This window comes from Elgaria multicarinata, chromosome 3 (genome assembly GCF_023053635.1).
Source record: "Elgaria multicarinata webbii isolate HBS135686 ecotype San Diego chromosome 3, rElgMul1.1.pri, whole genome shotgun sequence".
Taxonomy (NCBI): domain Eukaryota; kingdom Metazoa; phylum Chordata; class Lepidosauria; order Squamata; family Anguidae; genus Elgaria; species Elgaria multicarinata.
The window spans coordinates 80281826-80303994 of record NC_086173.1 but is presented as its reverse complement, the minus strand read 5'-3'; the positions used below and the strand labels follow the sequence as shown (position 1 = coordinate 80303994).

The 22169-nt window shown below is 39.4% G+C and overlaps 1 protein-coding gene across 1 annotated transcript in view; it reads left to right on the top strand.

Moving 5' to 3' along the window:
• SLC22A4 (solute carrier family 22 member 4) overlaps positions 1-22169 on the top strand; it is a 58516-nt gene that overhangs the window by 6530 nt on the left and 29817 nt on the right. Inside the window, exons 2-3 of the mRNA XM_063120703.1 lie at positions 15348-15451; positions 17892-18046. Coding sequence (XP_062976773.1) covers positions 15348-15451; positions 17892-18046 — 259 coding nt within the window. The remainder of the gene's footprint in view (positions 1-15347; positions 15452-17891; positions 18047-22169) is intronic.

Here is a 22169-nt window from a genome sequence, read left to right as displayed (position 1 = left end):
TACTTTGGGTTGTAGTTAGCCTCCCTGTTTCTTGACTTCTCAGTGGGGCAAAGGGGAGATAAGAAAGAACTGCAATTCTCCTCTTTTATCACAGGAAAAGCAGACAGCAAAAAAAGTGTTACGGGGCTAGCACTGTACACTTTGTGAGGTGGAGTTAAGGAAGCATGAACATCTCGACTATCCTGTGCAAGCTGCTGTAAAAGATTGTTGCAGGATCTTTTGGTATTTGGGGCCAAACTAGTGCCTCTTTGCATCTAACCTGCAGGTATGAAAAGTTTGTATTGGGTGGGGAAGAAGCTACTTAACAGGATCAGAATAGGCATGGGGAGGGAATAGACTCAAAGAAGCTGCTTAGTTCTCACCCTTCAGGCCACTCCCTAGAGCAACTAGAAAGCCCAGTTACCTGTTTCTAAGCTTCACAAAGCCTGCATACCTGCTAAGATGTGTAGCCCCTTTATCCTCCATCCCATGCTTGCAGAAAATCAAATCCCATTTTTTGGCAGGGGTGGCTGTACCAGCCAGCATTATTTCTTTACTCCCTCTCAAGTTGAGTCAATTAGTGGGACAGGAATCAGGCAAGACAGTGAGGATAATGGGAACAGAAGAAGGAGCACTACAGCAAATCCCCTCCCTTTAATATCTCTTCATCCTAATCTACAGATCTGTGGATACAGCTGTGTATGAGGATTTTCATTTACCTCTAGTCCAAACAAAAAGCATATACCATGACAAATTTGTTAATCCTTTGCTTTCAAAACCTTTGCTTTCTTGCTTTCTTTCTTCTTCGCTAATATGACTACTTATTTGGAAACTGATAAGGGACTGACAGAACAGGAAGTTCTAGCTTTTCACATATTAGTGTGCAGCAAATGCTTTTTTGATGAAACTATTTATTGTCGAATTAGGATCTATATTTGATATCAGTCTGGTAAATTGTCCCATTGCTAACATGCCCTTAGTTTAACATAACTTGCAGCTGACTTTTTTATTTTTTATTTAATTTTTTGTTTTATTTATTGCATTTTTATATCGCCCAATAGCCGAAGCTCATTGACTTTAATCAATGAGAATGAGTTACTTCATAGAGCAAAATTGGGAACTAGAGTCACTGAGTTTGCATAGTTTGTTTCAAGGATGCTCAGGTAAATAGGTGTTACGCACTTTATGAGCTATGGACCAAATTTTATGAACCATGAAGCAAACTAATGTAAAACTTATTTGTATGATTTTGGGATATAATGAGTGTTTATAACATGTAAAGTCTCTGTCTTTATGCCAGTCTGTAGGTTTGCTCTCTCACACAAGGAGGTGGGTGGGATCCAGTGCTGCTGTGGAGACTGTCCTAAGTCATGCGGACAAGTCCCTATAGGATGCTAATAAGTACTTCTTTCCAGATACTTGGTGGTAATGGGGAACCACAAAGCACAAAACAGAGATATTATACACCCATTCTGAACAAATTGAGTCAGACAATTTATTTCACTACAAAGCCAAATAGAAAGAGGCACCTAATACAGAACAAATCTGAAAATAGTGCAGAAAAACTGCAGTCAATCCTTGGAAAATGAATATTTATTTATTTATTTATTTAGTATTACATTTTTATACCACCTAATAGCCAAAGCTCTCTGGGCGGTTCACAAAAATTAAAACCACGGAGAGCATAAAAACAACCAACAAATTTAAAACACAAATACAAAATAAAAAGCACAGCCAGAATAAAACCACACAGCAAAAATTAATATAGGTAAAAATATGAGATTAAAACAGCAAAGTTTAAATTTAAGTTAAATTAGGTGTTAAAATACTGAGAAAATAAAAACTGGTATTATATTCAAAAAGTGTCTGATATTAAGAAATAATTGACTACCTGTTTATTCCAGTTTCAAATTGCTTAGTTGTCATTGCTCCAAAGGATGTGGGAATCTTTGAAACTATAGTAGTATGAATTGCTTTGGAACCCGTTAAGAGAGAATCCTCCGCTCTGTTGTCAAAGTTCAATTGCAGATTCTTTAAGTGAAGCCATGACAATCAGGCTAGTTTGAAACAAGATTAAATTTACAGTTCATCATAGAAACAATCCAAATCTGAATACTGAAATGATTAATTCGCTAACACCACACACTGATCTTGTTCACACCATCATTATGGCTTATTAAACAACGGTGGGTTACAGCACATGCAGGCATCTGTTGTAAATATTCAGTCCTAGTGGGGGGGTTTCCATGGTTACCCAACCTAGGTGACATGGGTTGTCTGAGGGTTAAATAACCCCCAAATAACCCAGTTTAATCCTCAAACAACCCATGCTGCCCAGGTTTGGATGACACAACTAACCGTGTCAAAGCTCCACTGGGGGCTTAAATATTTAAAATGGATACTCACATGTGCCTCCACCAGCTGTGCTTAAATAAGCCGTGATGGGCTGCATGATCATGCAAACTGACTCTCTGTCTGAACTAATTTACAGTCCAAAATGTTGGCATCCACAGGGTACTGAACATCGTATATAAGCTTTAACCAAAATAGGTGTTTAAGTCATACCTTAATATTATTTATTTATTTATTTATTTATTTATATAGCACCATCAATGTACATGGTGCTGTACAGAGTAAAACAGTAAATAGCAAGACCCTGCTGCATAGGCTTACATTCTAATAAAATGTAATTTTATTACATTTTAATATAATGTAATATAATCAACAATGCCCAGGGATGTTATACAATTACAACACCTAATTTTATAAATTTTATGAGTCCTCTGTTCCAGGGGTAGAGAGATCTGCTGACTCCAAGGCTCCTTTGTTTCTCTGAGAGGGCCCGCTACACTAGCCTGAAGATGGTGTAGCTCATTTGCAACTGGTTTTGAAGTTGGGGGAGTGAGATTGTGAACACTAGGCTGTAAAGCTCAGTAAAGCCACTCTGTTAGCTGGTCAAGCTTTGAAAGTAGCAGACTATCCACGACTTTGCTCCCCACTTAGGATTGCTCTCTAAAGTATCATTTTATAAGTATTATTATTATTATTATTTATTTATTCATATAGCACCATCAGTGTACATGGTGCTGTACAGAGTAAAACAATAAAATAGCAAAACCCTGCCGCATAGGCTTACATTCTAATAAAATCATAATAAAACAATAAGAAGGGGAAGAGAATGCACCAAACAGGCACAGGGTAGAGTAAAACTAACAGTATAAAAGTCAGATCAAAATCAAGTTTTAAAAGCTTTAGAAAAAAGAAAAGTTTTTAGCTGAGCTTTAAAAACTGCTATTGAACTTGTAGTTCACAAATGTTCTGGAAGAGCGTTCCAGGCATAAGGGGCAGCGGAAGAAAATGGACGAAGCCGAGCAAGGGAAGTAGAGACCCTTGGGCAGGTAAGAAACATGGCATCAGAGGAGCGAAGAGCACGAGTGGGGCAATAGTGTGAGATGAGAGAGGAAAGATAGGAAGGAGCTAGACTGTGAAAAGCTTTATAGGTCAACAGGAGAAGTTTATATTGGATTCTGAGGTGAACTGGAAGCTTCTTAAGTAGCTTCTTAAAGAAGGTTTTTGGCATTTAGTCTTCAGAGTGGTCCAGTTACAAAAGCTCATTTACTGTAGGCAGCTTATACTACTGGTAAATCAGTTTGAAGATAAGGCCGTAACTCCTTGAAGTGCCTTGATCTATCAAACCTAGTTCTCATTGAGGTGGTCAAGTCTCTGTCTGGACAGACTGTATTGTTTCAGGCTGCAGATAGGGACTAACTTGACTGAATACTCATACAAAAGAAAATCCCTGCACATAGAAAACTAGATGTTGTGGGAAGGTGTCATAGCCTAGCCTTCTTCTAGGTGTGCTAGGTTTCTATCAGTAAGAACCTTTCTGATTTATTTATGAGAGAGCATATCCTCATGCAAGTTCTTGTGAAAAAGTAAAGTTATAGCAGGGAGTCTAGCCTCGCAGACAATCCCTGCAAGGTATCCCAGACAGATAGCATGGTTATCAGTACAGAAAGCCTCTAAAGGGTCCAGGAAAATCAAGAGGGTCACACTTCCCCCATCCATCTCTTTGTGATGATCATCCACCAAGGTGACTAAGGTAGTTTTTGTGCCCAAACTAAGTCTAAATCCAGACTGGAAAAGATCTAAATGATCAGTTTTATTCAAAAAATACCTGGAGCTTAGTTGCCACTCACTGTATGCTCAAAAACTGTCCAGAGATGGCAAATTAGATGCTGGACATACTTGTTAAGATCAGGTGAATGGTGTTGGACTGCAGATGTTGTTGTACTCCAACTCCCATCAGTCCTAATCAGCATGATTAGCAGTCAGGGATAGTTGGATTTCCTCATGTTGGTAACCCCTGTAGTATAGGGTTACCAACATTTCATGTATTATTTGTGAATTCTACAGCACATCAGTACAAAAGCAGATGGTCAACCTTCCAAAGAATAAGAGTCCCCAAAAAAGAAAGGTCCACTAAAAGTAGCCCAATTTCATTGTAAGTCATCAGATGACTACCACAAAGAAAACTGTAGAAATGCAACCTTTTTATTGATCTTCTGTATCCTGCCCTTTTGAAATATCAGAGCTTCATAGGTTAGTCATTTACTAGCCAACACGTTTTTGTCATTTCACTAAATGTTATCATGGGGCAAAGTCTTTAGATACTTAGAATAAAAGTGTGCTTTACTAATGTGGGATTGGGGGCTGGAATCTGCGATTACCAGATCTTTCAGCTTCATCATTCTCAGCTGCAGATAGGCTTTTCCCCTGCACTGCTAACCTGTTTGCACTCTCCCTCCCCCGTCACATGCATGGGGGTAAATACAGACAGCATGATGGGATGTTCCAAGAATGGGAGGTGTGTGCATGCCCCCTCCTCCCAATATCACAATCTAGCCATCTTCCTCCACTTAAGAGAAATTACACAAGCTCTGGAGTTCACACAACATGATTGAGCAGAGAGAGAAGGCTGGCTGGGAATAAGGGAAACTCTCACAGGCTTTCCCTGTGTCCTGGCACATTACCTGCACGTGTGCCGTTATGCATCCACGGGTGGGTGGGTGTGGAAGTGGAGAGAGAAGGGGGAGAAACAAAGATCTTCTGAGTTCAGGTACAAAAACACTGTATATATGGGACAGGACTATACCTTAGGAATTAAGCTGAGGTGACCTATGACTGAAGGTCGCAAGAGGAAGTTGTGCAGTTGTTTTCAGAACAATCTATCGAAAACAATCCGAACAAATCATTGCTGTCTTTAAAAAGAGGGAATTTCTCTTCAATTTCCTCATGGCTCAGTGAGACTGTATTCCATTACTCAAACTATAAAGTTACTAATTAGCCCACTTCTTTGTACCACGGTGCCACAAGCTGTCGTTCTGCGTTGTTGCATAATAATGCTAACACATAATCAGTTACCTAGGGAGGTTGTGGGCTCTCCCACACTAGAGGCATTCAAGAGGCAGCTGGACAACCATCTGTCAGGGATGCTTTAGGGTGGATTCCTGCATTGAACAGGGGGTTGGACTAGATGGCCTTGCAGGCCCCTTCCAACTCTGCTATTCTATGATTCTATGATAGTTTCCTATATTTACATATTCTTTGGACATCCCTAGATTCACAGCTAAAAGTATAACTTTTTAATTCTGAACTCTTTAACAATTTCTAAGGCCAGTGCCCTTTAAAAACATTGCTTTAATAAAAGCCATGATTCAATGTCTTGCCAAAAAGGGTTGGCTCCGGAGTTAAGAAAACAGCTGTAATTCCAGGCATGTGGAACTCAAAATAGCTATTGGTTGTCATGGCAGAAGGAAATCATTCATCATTACCACATGTGTTTACCAAACAAAAAGTGACATTACGTAGTGCAGTGTGTGTGTGCGTGCATGCCATGTTAAAAGTTACACAAATTAATGATAATGTATTAAAAGTAACACCTGTGGGTTATACAAGACATACACTCACACAGAAGAGCCATTTGGGTGTTTTTTTTTTAAAGACTTTATTTAGATGTATGATTAGGAAATCAGAACACTTTGCAATCAAATAAAAAAGAAGATATTTCTGAGAAGTTGTCTGTCTGGCAAGAGTAACTTACCTACCTGTAAAAGTTCTAGCGCTCTAAAAGCCATATATTTAGAACCTAGGAAGCAGATGATCAGACCCCAACTTTCACAAGCATGTGTTGGGCAAAGAGAACAAAGAAGCGGAAACAGGAATTTATGCCGAAACAACAGTTTCTCTAAATGAATATCCAACCCAATCTTTGAGGAAACTTAGAGTCTAATAGGCAAAAACCTTCAGAATTGAGGAAAGATGACCACTCACCACTTGTGACATGGACCAATCAATATCGTAAATGTTCTGAGATTCCAAGAGGCAAGCTTTTGAAAAGTCCATCAGAGAAGCCCAGTTTAGGAAAACATTCCTGTGGACTGTCTGCAGGTTTGTGTGGGCCCTCAGCAGGAAGCAACCCCACCATGCCAGTGGGCATTCTGTTGCAGTGGTCAGCCCTGGCTTCTCTCCACCTATCCATAAAGTCTGCTTGTGGCAGACAGGCAGTCAACTGTCACCTCCCTGAAAGCAGGAGGGAGGATGAGAAAGATGTTGCTCAAAAAGAGCATGAAATGGAAGCTGTGGGGGAGAAGAACACAGCACTAGGGAGATAGTGGCAGGTCTTTAGCAGCTGCTTAAGGCATCAGTGGGCCTGGCTTTCCCATTTTTTGCTAAATTGTAGTGTGTGGGGGGGGGAATCACTCATGAGTTATTTTAGAATAAATGGGTAATAGAGGCGTGCAGGTTAAGAGTTACATTTTTGTTGTGGTGACATATAACTCCTAGTTAAAACAACAAGGAATCTTGCAGTACCTTACTTAATTCATGTGGCATGAGCTTTCCTGGACTGACGCCCTAACCTCAGCTGACAGGTGTATAATATACATATAGAGGGGGGAAATGGTAAATAATGGGGTCAAATGTCAGTGAAATGCAAAAAGCACAGTGCAGTCAATTAAAGTATGTACTTACGCTTACTTCAAACCAGGAAGAAAAGAAGGATATTGGTGCGTGCCAGGGCCACCTGTGAATCCACAGCATTATTCCCAATAGCTGTAAGACCTGATCTGAGCTACTGTCAGAAATCTGGCAACTGCATGATGGCCAGAGACCAGAGAATAACATAAAATGTTATGGAGCCAATTTTTAACTCCCTGCCTTAGTGGGATATTTTTGAGCTTATACAAATATGACCAATGAGATCAAAATGTTAACAAAAGACAGTGCTATTATTATTATTATTATTATTATTATTATTATTATTATTATTATTAACATTTATATACCACCCCATAGTCGAAGCTCTCTGGGTGGGTTACAAAGATTTTGACGTTATGATACTAAAATGGCATATTGTTAGACCTTGACAATCTTGATCACCATAGTGATAATTCAGCCAACCACTGGCAAGTGGAACAACCCTAAGAGATTGAGATTATCCATGGCTCCTTCCCCAGCCCCAAAGTTGGATGGAAGCCTAGGATTTTTATTTTACTATTATTATTTGGCTTTCCATGTACTACACCACTATGCTCATCCTAGTGTCAGGCTTGGAGCTGACGAAGAGAGCAAGAGAGATGTCCATCACCTACTGCATTTTTGAGGAGCAGGGCAAGATAAGGAATAAGACCCCACCCCTTGAAGGAGGGACATGGACAGAATTTTTGTCTTGAAGATCCCTGGATATTTGTGTAGTTGAGTTAACCCTTGAATTAAGTGGCTCACACATTTAGAAGGTCAGAAAAATAAATGGGTTCTCAGGATGCAAAATACCTATTTTCACAAAGCCCAACGTGTTTTGGCTTATACTTTATTCAAAGGCCTTCCTCAAGGGTTTGTTAGAAGACAATCACCATAGATGATTACAGGAGACCATTATTTTGTTAGAGGCAATTCTGCAGACACTATCATCTAACAACTCCATGAAGAAGGCCTTTGAATAAATTACCGGCCAAAACACGTTGGGCTTTGTGAAAATAATTACCTTGCACCCTGAAAACCTATCTCCTTTTTCTGACCTGTGTTGCAGGCTCTCCTCCTTTTGTTTATGGTTTCACACATTTAGACACCTATGGTGCAAGAAGAAAGTATAGTATTAAGTTCTTGTTGGAACCACGTGAAGGAGTCTGCTTTGGATAATAATTATGAATAAACTATGAAAAAAAAGGGGTAAAATATTATGCATGTTGTGGAGAACATGGACAGGAAGACATTTTTCTCCCTCTCTCAAAATACTAGAACCCGGGGTCATCCCATGAAAATGATTGGTGGGAGATTCAGGATGGATAAAAGGAAGTTCTTCACATAACAGATAATTAAACTAAGGAATTCACTACCAGAAGATGTAGTGATAGCCACCAATTTGGATGGTTTTAATAGCGGGTTGGATAAATTCCTGGAGGAGAAGGCTATCAATGGTTACTAGTCCCGATGGCTATGTACTGCTTCCAGTACCAGAGGCAATTATATACACTAATTGCTGGAGAACATGGGTGGAATGGCGGTGTTGCACTCATCTACTGCTTTTGTGTTCCTGGCCGATGGCTGGTTGGCCACTGTGTGAACAGAGTGCTGGACTGGATGGACCCTTGGTCTGATCCAGCATGGCTCTTCTTATGAGTGACAGAATAGGTTTTAAAAAAGAGGACAGTGAAGTTAAGATTTTAAAATACAAACCTATGCACTTAAAATAATTTCCTGATGTTGTAGCAGTATAAGATATGCTCAACTGCAAACTGATGTACAATCACTGGGAATTTGCATAGTACATAGCAACTTACACCACTTCTAGAAGTCTTTTATTTATGGCTCACCTTAACAGATGCTTCCAGGTTTTGTATCTATACTAATATCATTTCAGTGCAAGGGATCACATAGCAACAGTGGGATTTGTGTGTGAATTTATTCCCCCTTTTAGATGTTTTGTCTGTTTGCTTAAATCTCTTTGTCATTTGGCTTTGGCCTGTTACTATTTCCTTTATGATCTCTTGGAAACAGATTTTCTTCGTGATGCCTCTCTGGGTTTTTCCCTTTTAAATCTCCTGAATGCCTCCTCCCGCCCAATTTGCTTTGCAAGGAGCTTTAATTTAACATGCATGCCTGTTTTCTCTTCCAGTGCAATAGTAGATGGAGCAGGGAAATGTGTGCTGAAAGATTTGCCATGGGTTGCTGCTGTGGTTTCAAAAGACTGCTTTTCTTTGTTGCTGTATGTATCTTGCCTTCACTCCCACCCCAACCCTCTGCTTTCTCACACCATCTTAATGTTAGGTTGCCTCAGTTTTCCCTTTCTGTGCAAAGGGTTCCTACTGCAGAGCAGAGAAATGTCAGCTCGAAGGAATGTGGGGATGTTAGGAGGAGGAGTCAAACACATGTTGAGGGCCCTAGATGGGAAAGGCTGTTCCTGGCAATGGTGGCTATAGATTCACTTCCAGTGTGAGAACTCTTAACATCTCCCCAGGAAAGGACCGCACATTATCTTGGAACTTTAATTTGGGAATCTATTTTTGTTGGATGAATAGCTGCTAGAAACAAAACTAAGGCTTTTGAATGTTGCAAAATTAGAAGGTAGGCATTGCACACAAACCTCACCTTGATTTAATTAAAGGGTTTCCCTGCAACTGGAAGAGATAAACAAATAACTACTTAATTGTCATCCTGAAGCATTCTCACCTACCTAACAGTTCAAAGCTTGAAACAAGTCAAAGCACTTTATGTACCTTTGATGACTCTTTTCTTCTAATTTAAGGTTAGCACTTCATACATCTGGTGAAGTGGGCAGGATCCATAAAAGTTATACCAGAATAAAAGTGTTAGTTTTTAAGCTGTAACATGACTCTTTATTCCATTTGCTTTGAATATTGTGGTAAGATACCTTGAATAGGCTGGAGCACTGGGCTGAAAACAGAATGAAATTTAATAGGGATAAATGCCAAGTTTGACATCTAGGAAAAAGAAACCAAATGCAGTTACAAGATGGGGGATACTTGGCTCAGCGATACTACAAGCGAGAAGGATCTTGGAATTGTTGTAGATCACAAGCTGAATATGAACCAACAATGTGATGTGGCTGCAAAAAAGCAAATGCTATTTTGGGCTTCATTAATAGAACTATAGCTTCCAAATCGCACAAGGTACTGGTTCCCCTCTATTCAGCACTCATTAGGCCTCATCTTGAGTGTTGTGTCTAGTTCTGGGCACTACACTTCAAGAAGGATGCAGACAAGCTGGAAAGAGTTCAGAGGAGGACAACGAGGATGATCAGGGGGTCTGGAAACAAAGCCCTATGAGGAGAAACTGAAAGGACTGGGCATGTTTAGCCTGGAAAAGAGAAGACTGAGGGGAGACTTCAAATTCTTCAAATACTTGAAAAGTTGTCACACAGAGGAGGGCCAGGATCTTGATCATCCCAGAGTGCAGGACATGGAATAATGGGCTCAAGTTACAGGAAGACAGATTCCGGCTGGACATCAGGAAAAACTTCCTGACTGTTAGAGCAATACGACAATGGAACCAATTGCTTAGGAAGGTTGTGGGCTCTCCCACACTAGAGGCATTCAAGAGGCAGCTTGACAGCCATCTTTCAAGTATGCTTTAAGGTGGATTCTTACATTCAGCAGGGGCTTGGATTTGATGGCCTTATAGGCCCCTTCCAACAGTACTGTTCTTTGATTCTATGATTCTATGAATACCTAGCTGGATCTAAATGTAATCACTGCACTCTGTATTCAGTAGCTGGAGCCAAACCACTTTGTTTTTACCCATCCTGAGTCCAGCCTCTGAGAAATCAAATCCTTTGTACTTCTTATGTGAAGTCCTATAACTGCCTTGATATTTGGACAAATTTCACACTGATGTGTTTTAGCTCTTAGAATAATCTTGGGGTCCAGCTGATTTTCATTATCACTTCTCTTTACTAGCATGGTTCTCTACTCTATCAAACCCACATTTGCCAGGATTCCCCTTGAATCGTATTCCTGTTTCCTATTGAACTGCCTTATTAGTTACATTTTCCTAGAACAGAGATGCTCAACTTGTGGCCCTCCAGATATTTTTGTGTACAACTGTAATCCGGCCTAGCTAGCATAACCAATGATGAGGGATGATATGAGTCATAGTCAAAACATCTGGAGGGCTACAGGTTGCCCACCTTGTCCTAGAGAGACCTGATACACCCACGGAGAACACTTTACCAATTCTGATATGGTAGCTATTGCTGGATTTCATGCGGTGAGAAACAGTTTGGCTTACGTTGTGTGCATTGCCAGCTCTGGATTCAAGGGAGGTGGTCAAGAAAAGTGTGTAAGGTATTGGGAATCAGCTGCTAACAAGCTTGAGGGAGCTTGAAATCTTTTGAATTATATTGGGTACTCTAAAGTAAACACCAAAAGCTAAATCTGTTTTAACAAACTGTGGTGACTCTGGAGTCCCTAATAACGGCATGGCCTCCATTTGATCTCCCCATCATTCCCTTGAGTATCAGGAAATCAAGAGTCTGAACTCTTGTTGGAGCTATCTGCTATCCGTCTGTCTCTTGATAGGTTGGTACTCAATAGTGCCTAAAGGAACTGAGGCTATTACCCTGTTTTTTGTAAAGTGGTTCTAAGCTGAGAAACCTTAGGGTAGTACCTATAGCAATTTTATAACTTCTTGCAATCAATCCTTTGGGCTCCCTTTCCTCTGAATTGGGTAACTAATAGCTGTACCTTACTTTTCCCTCCCAATTTTATCCATTCCTGTCGCCACAGTCCAACATTCATCCGTATCTAAGCTATAGATACTGATGAATCGAAGGTATAGCCTCTGGACCCCTTCTGCCATTTCCCTAGTGCCATTTCACCTCCTTATCTAGTAACACTTAATTTCTCCAAGTTTTCACTAATCTTTGTCTTTTCTGCTCTAACCTGTCAGCCTCCAGATGTTTTAGATCACAACTTCCATCATCCCTGCCCTTAGCCATGCTGGCTGGGGCTGATGGGAGAAGTAGTTCAAAAGATCTGCAGGGCATCGGGTTGGGAAGGATGTGCTGGGGGGCGGGTACGCTAACCAAGTCATTTTTCTCCGCTGTACACATGTGTGTTTGAGAATAACCTTTGTAATAATACATCTTGTTGTTTTGAATCTAATGAGAGTGTGTGTGCGCATTTCCCCCCAAACTAGATTTACATTGTAAGGTATATCTGAGCTAGGAACATACAAAGCTGCCTTAATCTGAATAATAACATTGTTCCACTGATTGGCAGCAGCATTCCAGGGTTTCAGGCAGAATTCTTTCATAGGCTGGGGATTGAAGCTGGGACCTTCTGCATGCAAAGCTGGTGCTCTACCACCGAGCTATGGCTATTTCCTGGTGAATAACAACATAATGCATAGGTCTGCTGTATGCACATCATACCTTTGGCTAAAGGCTGCCATAGATATATACATGCTGCTTGTGTGACAACAAGGACATGTCAACACACAATTTACCCAGCTTTTGCCCTATAGAGATGTTTTCCCATTTATTTATTTATTGCATTTTTATACCCCCCAATAGACGAAGCTCCCTGGGCGGTTCACAAAAATTAAAACCATTCAAAGTATAAAACGAACAGTATGAAAACCTGATATAAAATACAATATAAAAGCACAACCAAGGATTGTGTGTAGGGGGACATATGCTCTGCCTCCAGTATCTCTGCACACCTTATCCAGTTGAACTTTCACACGTTGAGCACAAAGGTCTGAAGAGAGCTCTGTGAAAGCGGAACACACTTACAGAGTTCCCGTGATCACCTCCCTTATCAGAGTTTCTGACAGTGGGAATTCTGTATGCTCATTCAGCTGAATATGTTGACAGAACTCAGCGAGCAAAGGTCATCCTGTAAACTAAGGTGCCTGCAGACTTAGGGGCTGGGGCCAGCATGCATGGCTCCAACCTGCTAAGCACGTTAAGCCCTCATGCATTCAAGCAAATGCCTGAACAGGGTATTGTGTTCTGTACTCAGAGGCATCCCTTAAAGCAAGAGCAGGCAAGCTATTTGGCTCTTGGCTGCAGTTTTGTGGTCTACAACACTTCTGGCAAAGAGTGCTTTGGAAAACAAGGGTCCACTTTCCAAAAACCCCTGCGGTACATGCTTTTCAAAGCCGTGTGTATGTGATGTGTGTAAGAGAGAAAGAGAGTGTGGTGATCTTAAGATCCTCACCAAGCCACATTGTTTCGCTCTTTCGCTTTTAAGATTCTTAAAACTGAAAAAACACGGTGAGGTGGCAGCGATCTAGAGGGAGAGAGAGAGAATCTGTGGCTCCTGCCCCAGCTACCACCAGTTGTAGTAGGCAGCATGCTACTCCCCCATATTCCTTCTGAATGTTGTCTACTCAGCTTCAAAATTGTGGTCAACACATATCATGGTTAGATTGGTCATGGAGTCACATGCACACAGCAGCATACAGATTTTTTTTTAATGTTCTTTTAAAAATTAAACATACCTTTCTTTTTTAAAAAAAATCACTGCTTGACCCATTTCCTATAAACTCTGCTGCCTTCTCTGAAATTTCCTCGCTTGCCTTAGCAAAGATATTTATCTGGGTGCTTTCCTTTCCTTTTTACAAGCTCTTGGTTAGCTCCCTTCATTTAAAGATCTTGGGGGAATGAGTATCCATGAGTCAATACAATATTTCTACTAGGGCCCCAGGAGTAAAGATATCTCTAAAAACAGTGGGCCTGGATTCACTCTCCGCCTTTTCTGGTGGCACTACTATTGAATTCAGCTTATAAGTGTAACATTTGGATGACACAAACTACACACCAATCTCCATCACCTTCTGCATCTACAGGAAGGAATAAGACCAGCCGGATTCACCTCAATCAGTGGATTATGTTTTATTTCAGTTATGATTCTTGGGGCAGGGGATTCTAAAGCTACTGTATATTTATATTTTTCCTCCAGCTCCCCTTCTCCTCTCCAGGTTGTTGTTGTTGTTAAATCAGTGGAAAGTACATGAAATACCTAAATAGTACAATTGGAGAATTAGAAATGAGTGGTTAGTTTCTTCTCTGCTGACAGTGATTTGACATTTGGCTGATATTTTCCAATTGGGTGCATTGTGCAAGGCTCTTACAAAGATGTAATCCATGTTCTGTGGGAGTTAAATCTGCCTGTTGGCATTCCTCTGCTCTCTTTGGTTTCATCTGAAGTGTATTTGGCCTAGATTTGTGGAGTATTGATCTTCTCTTCAGGAGATGCCATTGAACTCTGTACATATAGGAAAATTAATTGAAACACAGCTAATTTCTTTTAAACACAGATGATGGTTATAAAAGTGAACTTGCTGGCATAAGGTAAATTGCAAGGCAGTGCCCAGAAATAACATCAAATTAATTTGTTCAATATCGTGGGTCACAACCCCACAGTTGTGTTGCACCGGTAGCAGTGTGCCATGACCAAGAAAGAGGAAGACAGATATATTACACATGCGTACATACATATAGGATTTCTCAAATTTTAACTGGCCTTAGTAGCAAGCCAAAATTTACAGTTCCGACCAAGATTGTCTCTTTCACAACTCAGGCTGAGTTTCTTAGTGTCTTCAAAATCCTATTTTAATGTCATTCAAGCTGGTTGCTAGCACTACGACTCATAAGTGCAAGTTTCATAAATTAATTCTGCATTGTTTGAAAAAGTAATTTATTTTGTCTGTCCTGAATCTACTGCGAGTCTATTTCTTTTCTCTTGCTCTTAATACTAGAATGGGGAATAGGGATGCATTAATTGATGTATTTCCAGTTTGCATCAGAGTTATATGTATTTAATCATAAGTCTATTGTGTCCAATTTTTGCATTACTCTGAATTTTTTTTAATCACATAAAAATTCATATATTTTTATAGGTAATGTAGCCTAGTATATGCATTTTTGTTCACAATTTTTGAGCTCAAAACTGCATTGCAAAATTTGGAGGAATGCATAAGTTAAAGGGCAACTATATACTAATTTGCATGTAATCTAGGAAGAGTTAATTAGGTCAGTTTACTTAAAACTGCAGACCAAACAAAATTCTCCCTGATCCTTAACTGAGGGTAATCCAATAGAGAGAAAAAAAAACCTAAGCTAAACTAAACAAAACTACAAACACTTTAACATTCCCTCATAGGAAAGTGGCTCCACCTCCCTGATCAATTTTGGTTGATCTTTCCCCACCATTCCAAGATCCCATTCCTTGTTAGTCACTGCCAATTCAGACGCCATCAGTGTAGTTACTAACAAATTTAAGTTTATACCCTAAATAATTGCAAAATAACATAGAATTTGCTTTGCTGTGTTTCTCTTGTAGTGGAATCTGGTATGTGATGATGACTGGAAAACCCCCTTAACTACATCTCTGTTCTTTGTGGGTGTGCTGCTTGGATCCTTTATATCAGGACAGCTCTCGGACAGGTAAAGTACATGCATTCAGCTAGCTGTCCTAGGATTTTGTTTTGTTTTTATCTTTTGTATTGCGGTTTGGTGGAAATAAAACAATTCTAGTCTGACAGTGAATTCCAACTTTGATGAACAGAACCAAAACCAGTCTTACTCACTCAATATGGCAGCAGACTTGGAACAATCTGTCAGGCTTGGGATGATTCATACTTTTACTTTTTAGACTCATGGGGGCGCATACTTCAGTAAAAAAAGCAAAAAGCAAAAAAAGCACACTTTTCTGGCTGCTACATCCTACACATGCGTGACTCTGTACAAGTGTGAAGCACATGTATTTCCAAAGGAAATGAATGAAAATACACTAGCGCTGGCAATTGAAAAAGAAAGCTAATGGTGGTAAACCATTGCTATAAGTTTTTTTGGAATCAGGGTTAGAATTTGAGCACCAAAATGCAGCAGTGAGGACATGCTACACATATAACAAAGCCCCAACAGTTTTGTTGGGAGATTTTTGTTTTAAATTATGAAAAGCGACCTTGAGAAAATGTGATCTTCAGCATATGCTTAATCTTTTATTACTGGGCAATTTTTGCTGCAAATCCTGCCCCCTCCCCCAATTGCTTTCCCCCACAGAGTTCCAGATGCACATTTATGAAAACAAATGTGCAACTGGAACCCCAGTGAAGCTCTTCAGGCCACTTTTCATTTAAAAACAAAAGTTGGGGCTTCCGTACATATATTTGCATTAGGACATGTTCAACTGTGTCATTGAGCTGATCATGCACATTACATTGCACTAGCATAAGGACCTCTAGCACAGTAGCATTTGGAATCCCATTGCGCAAGCTAAACTATTGGCTTGTGCTAGATGTTTCTTACGCCCGCGCAGTGTAATTTGCATTAGCACTATGACATGATTAGATACTACCAACAAACCAGTATGTTTTCTTCATGTAAATTGTCTGTGTGTTTTATGTAAATGTTTTTTTAAACTTCGTCTGCTGTATTTTAATGTTTTTTATCTTTGTAAACAGCCCAGAGAACCTCGGCTATGGGGCAGTATAGAAATGCAATAAATAACAATAATAATACCTATCATGTATAGCTTGCCTTTAAGTTGTTGGTGCTTTCTGTATTATTACCAAAAATCCAAAACAGATTCATGCATGCTACTGTCATGTGCCAGCCATGTTCCAATCAGTAACCTGGAGTTTGCCTTACTCAGTTTGTCTAGCTGAATATCAGAATATCTGTATGTTCCACGGCTACAGATTTGCATTTCTTATCAAGAGAAAAACAATCATGTAAACAATGAGGATAACATGCTGCCACCGTGTGTTCATCTAAATACATTACTGAGAAAGGCAAACAGTTTTTTGTCAGTGAGTCTTCAGAATTGTTAATTGTAATGTTATTACATGATATCAGCTGATAACTACTGATGACTATTTTCCAAGTGCTGTTATCTGACCGGATTTACTAAGCAGTGCTTTCATTACATAGGAGGCAGAAAAACACAGAATGTTACCTATACACTGGTAGTTTTGATCAGTGCAGTAGTATAAATAAATATCATGGTTTTAAGTAAGGGTATTTTAGTGTAATGTGCATAACGCATTAATTACCATCTTAACTTGCACCTATGAGTTGCCATTACTGGATGCAGATTATAAATTGGTGGTGGTCACCCTTTTAGCAGTTATGTCATAAATTGAATCCAAAGTATATGATATATTATGGAATGTATCCAACTCTCTTTGGATCCGTTTGCCATTTATCTACTTAACTGGGAAGGAGACAGCAGTGTAGGATTGGTGAAGAAGTTAAGAATTTATACTCCTTTCCTCCTAACCTGGCGTGCCTCAAACCCCTGTTGCTGGTGCTGCTTGTAACACGGGTGGCCAACATGCACTTTGGCATGCTTCCATATGGATTTTTGCACACTTTTACCTTCTATTGAACTAAATAAAATATTCAGATTGAATTAAAATTCAAGGTTCTGTAGGTACAGATGTGGCAACACTGTTAATAGTGATTCTTTAGCGTGTACGTCCTTTGTTACTATTTTTGTAAAAAATTAAAGGGACATAAAATGTTACAGCAATTACATGTTGTATCTCATTCTGTCTGTCTGCTGGTAAAACAAAAACACTGCCCTCAAAGGGGAAGTCCTGTTGCACAAGCAGAAGTCTACTTGTGTGATATTGGATGTACCCTTTTTGTTCTAGTTTTTAGTGAAAATAACGGACGATGCAATGGCTGGAGACAAATGTTGCTCTGGCAAGTAATATGTAAGCTTTCCAAAGGTAGACTACTTTCTCCTTTGCTTATAGCACATTGCCAGAGGAACATCTGCTGGATGGACCTGCTAAGTCTTTCCTGCTGTAGCACCCAGAAATAATTATAGTGTGGATTCATTGACAGTAATCTTCCTTCTTTCTCTTTCCCCCAAAAGGTTTGGCAGAAAGGCTATTCTATTTGCAACCATGGGTGTACAGACAGGTTTCAGCTTCCTGCAGATCTTCTCAACCAGCTGGGAAATGTTCACTGTACTGTTTGTTATAGTTGGCATGGGGCAGATTTCGAACTATGTTGTGGCCTTCATATTAGGTAAGATATTTTTTTTATAATTTTAAACTGATGTAAAGCATGGTGGCATGAGTATGCCTAAGCAATATCCTTTAGTAAGAAAGGAGTCTATGTTATAGAGAATCCCATACTTAAGCAGTGAAACTGTTTTTTAGGAAAGCTAACAAAATTAATAGAGATAAATAAAAAGTATGGATCAGCATTTGGGAAAGCTGAGGAAAGCAATTCAAAAGTTGGATGGAAGAGGAAAGCTTCTAAATTTGCCAAGTGAGACAAAACACTTTCAGCTGGTAATGGTTGTCAAATGTCTTAAACTTGCAAGAAGACAATGGTTTTAATGTATGTGTCTTTTACAGTTGACGCCAATGGACCAAAAACATGGTCAGGTTCAAGAACAGCTTTGGTGCTTTCATTTTATTGCATAATTCACTTGTCATAGTTTATTTTGACATCTTTGCTATTTCATTAGGAGCAGAACTAGTTCCTACAAGTGAAAGACCGCTGTTTCTTTATAATACAAATGTGGAAAGGAGGTGTTTGCAGAGGAGAATTGCCAAGTAGGAAGAGGCAACTTAACCTTTCCTCCATCCGTGGATGCCGCACAGCCATTTTGGAAAGTTTTCCCTCCTCCTGGCTTCCCAGACTAGAAGAAACCCAGCTGTGGGGAAACTGCCTTGGAAAGCATTTAATGGGAACAATTGATAGGTGCAGGAAGTGTTAAACACCTCCTGCATTAGTGTTAATTGGCAGGCACATCTTTAGGAAATTCATATTTTGATGGTATGATGTTTAAATCTCCCATGGGGCCAACTTGTAATATGGCAAAGGCGGTGGTGGAAGTAGGTTGGGGTGGGTTGATTATTTAAGGAAGAATGTTTATACAATAAGTAATAAGCTTGTCCAAATTGTCTTTGTCAAAAGAAGCAACTCTATATCATGGTCCTTATAACCCACCAAGCTGTTTGCAGACTACCAGCCTTTGGTTGTAGCCCAAGTACATTAGATTTAGAATGTCCCTGTTTGTACCATCCCAGGCAGGCTGCTAAAATGTTTATTCTGTCCTTAGTTTGCTTTGTTTGTGCATCCCAAGTTATGCAGACATGTCATGTTCAGATAGAAAGAGAGTTCATTTCACCCTCTTTCACATGGTCTAACATAGGCTGGCTCATTAACTTCATTACTGCAGTTTCTTTCTGTTAGAAATATTATATTGCTAACTATTAATTTTCTAAGCAATCAGCTGATTCCTAAGAATGGTCAAGTTTACAGTCTTTAATGCCAATGATTCAGAAAGAGAATTAATAGAAATCCTTTTTTCAAGCAAAATTAGACAAAGCATTCTTAAGGTATTTAAGACTATCTGTTTCTGCTATAATAGCAGCCCTGAGGATCAGAGTACTGAGGCTTTTGCCTTTGCGCCTTCTCCCCGTCCCACTTCATGGGGAATGAGGTCAAAAGGTGTAGCCTGGAACTCTGTGGTCACAATAATCCTGCCTTTATGGAGAAATGTTTAGGCTTGAGATTCCAGACCACTGTTTTACTGCCATGTCAGCTAAAGGTTAAGGATTTAGACATATTTTTCAGGGCTAAACTAGATGAGATGACAGAGATGTGCCTTTTTTTTCTTTTTTAGAGGGAATTTCAGTAGTGACATGGAAATTATTTTTAGATATTAAACTTCCAACAATTTGGTGAGAAATGTGTCAAGCAGAGGACACTTAAAAAACTGTATTTCACCAAAATATGCTGACAAATATTTTGGATATGTGAACTAAAAATAAATTGAATAGACTATTTTAAAAAAAATGTATTCCTGTGGATACTAGACTGGCATACACCTGGAAAAAATTTCAACACAAAGTGCTAAGATAATTTAAATATTTTTTCTCTTGTTTATGTATTCCATGCTATCAGTATTTATTTATGTAGATAAGCAGGAGAGAAAGAGTTCTGCTCCAAAGACCATTGTGATAGTGGGGAAGGTAACCAAGCAAGGGGAGGGAGACACTAAAGTAACAGTCAAATGGTTTAACTATGCAGAATAAGCCTCCATATGGTGCAGTTTGAAAGTAGTTACCAGACCATGCCTGCTTCCATGTATCCACCCTCAGAACAAGCTGCTTGGAAATTCAGATTATTGTTCTTTGATTCTTCCCTCCCCCACCCCATTCCAAACATTACTACCCCTCTACAGATTTGATTATAGTTATCATTGATACCGATTTAAGCTTTTCATGTATTAATACAGTCTTTTTTTCTTCTGCTGCTGTTTTAAAAAGAAAATGCCAGAAAATGTTCGCTTCCTTTTGAAATGTATGAAAGCCTTCATGGTGAAAAGTTTTAAAAGAAATGTTGACACCAGAATTATTATTTTTCCCCACTTTGACTGTGTCTGGCTAGGTAGCAAATGTCTGTGCAATGCTAGTTATTTGGCAATTTACCATAGTTACTTTAGAGTATTGAGGTAAGTGGAAGCATTCTTAGTGGGTTTAAATGAAAGATGCTTAAGCTGTTTCTCATTTTCATTCTCTGCCCAGCAATATGAATGGAGAAATAATATATGGAGGTCTTGGCATATGCCTACTTGTACAAATTTTCTGTTCTCATTTTGCTAAAGAAAATTCAGGTACTATAGCCACAAACATCTAGCATGTAGTGGACAGGGGAGAAGAGCTGTGGAAAGGTTTGTACTAATGGTGAGCTTGTCGAGCAGAGGTATTGGTTTAGCCAAGTAGGGAAACATGAACTACGGTTGTGGGAGACATGGCTGGTTGGCATTCTATATGGCAAATTTACACCTATGGATTACTACAGTCCCTTCCATTGGACATACTTAGGGTTTCCATATGCTCATCACAATAAACTGGAGCAATTAGTTTCCTTTAAGGAGGACTTTTGGCCTTTTCTGGACTACGGGGACACATTTAATCAGTGATTCACTGTGCAAGTTTTCTTTATTCTCCAAATCTGTTCCCAATCCATGCAATCTCTTTGCTTCAACACCTAGCACACTTCTATTACATGTATGTTAGTGGCTTGCAGACAGAGTTCCTAGGAACCGTGAGGTTCTCAGAAGTTACTGAGCAAAAAGTCTAACTTTAATCCCATTAATTTCAAAGGGTCTGCTCTAAGTAAGATTTATGTTGGATTTTACCCATTGAGAGTTCCTTGATGAGGACATCGTAACAGCAGAAAGCCGTGTCTGTTTTTATGAATCTTCCTCTTGAGAAATATTTGTTTCTGAGGAAATCATTAACACTGAGTTCAATGAAAAGAATTCTCTCTTGGCACCATCAATTTCTAAAAGCGTCTTCTCTAAAACTGTTCTATAAAAGGCATTTCACTTCCTATTGCTCTGCTAAACTCAGTTTTGATTATTTTTGGGTGCCTGTAGCTGTCTCTCATGCTGATATAATCTGAATTTGGACACTGAAACTTTTGAAGCACAGCATAGTTTTGTCTCAGGTGTCATATTTGAGTCGATTCACCTGTAAAAGAAACTTTAATCCCTAGTGTGGATCTCAAGTTGTGCAGGTGCATCATACCTTGTTTATTGGATAAAAGAGTTAAGTTCACCCTGGTTTTTTACCGGATCAAACGTCACCCCATGATGCTCTTTATCTTTATTACTACAATTTCTTTATCACTACACCATGTTAAGAAAACTATATTGCCAAATATTAATTTTCTAAGCAAACTGCTTACTCCCTAGAATTGTCAAGATTATAATCTTTAATGGTAGACAGTAAGTGCTTCAGAAAGAGAATTAAAATAATGAAAGAGCATTCAAGACATTCTGTTTCTGCTGTAATAGCTGCACTGAGGAACAAAGAATAAAGAATACTGATACTTTTCCTCTTGTAACTGGATGTGTCCCACCCATGTTTTCACCATAGTTTATGTGGTCACCTCAGATGAAATGTTTAATGAGATAAAAAGCATACTGCAAGGCATTTTAGGAAGAATCCCTGGAGTGTTAACCAAAGATCATTGTCCCTATATGTACTAGCACTAGCAAGTGGAGCTTAACTGCCAAATTGGGCCTAATCAGACATTGATGAAGTTGTCTATCATTGTGCTGAAGTATGAGTCAGAAGTAGAGATATAATATTTCTGAAAATTTGGAACCATAGGGTGGGGGGAA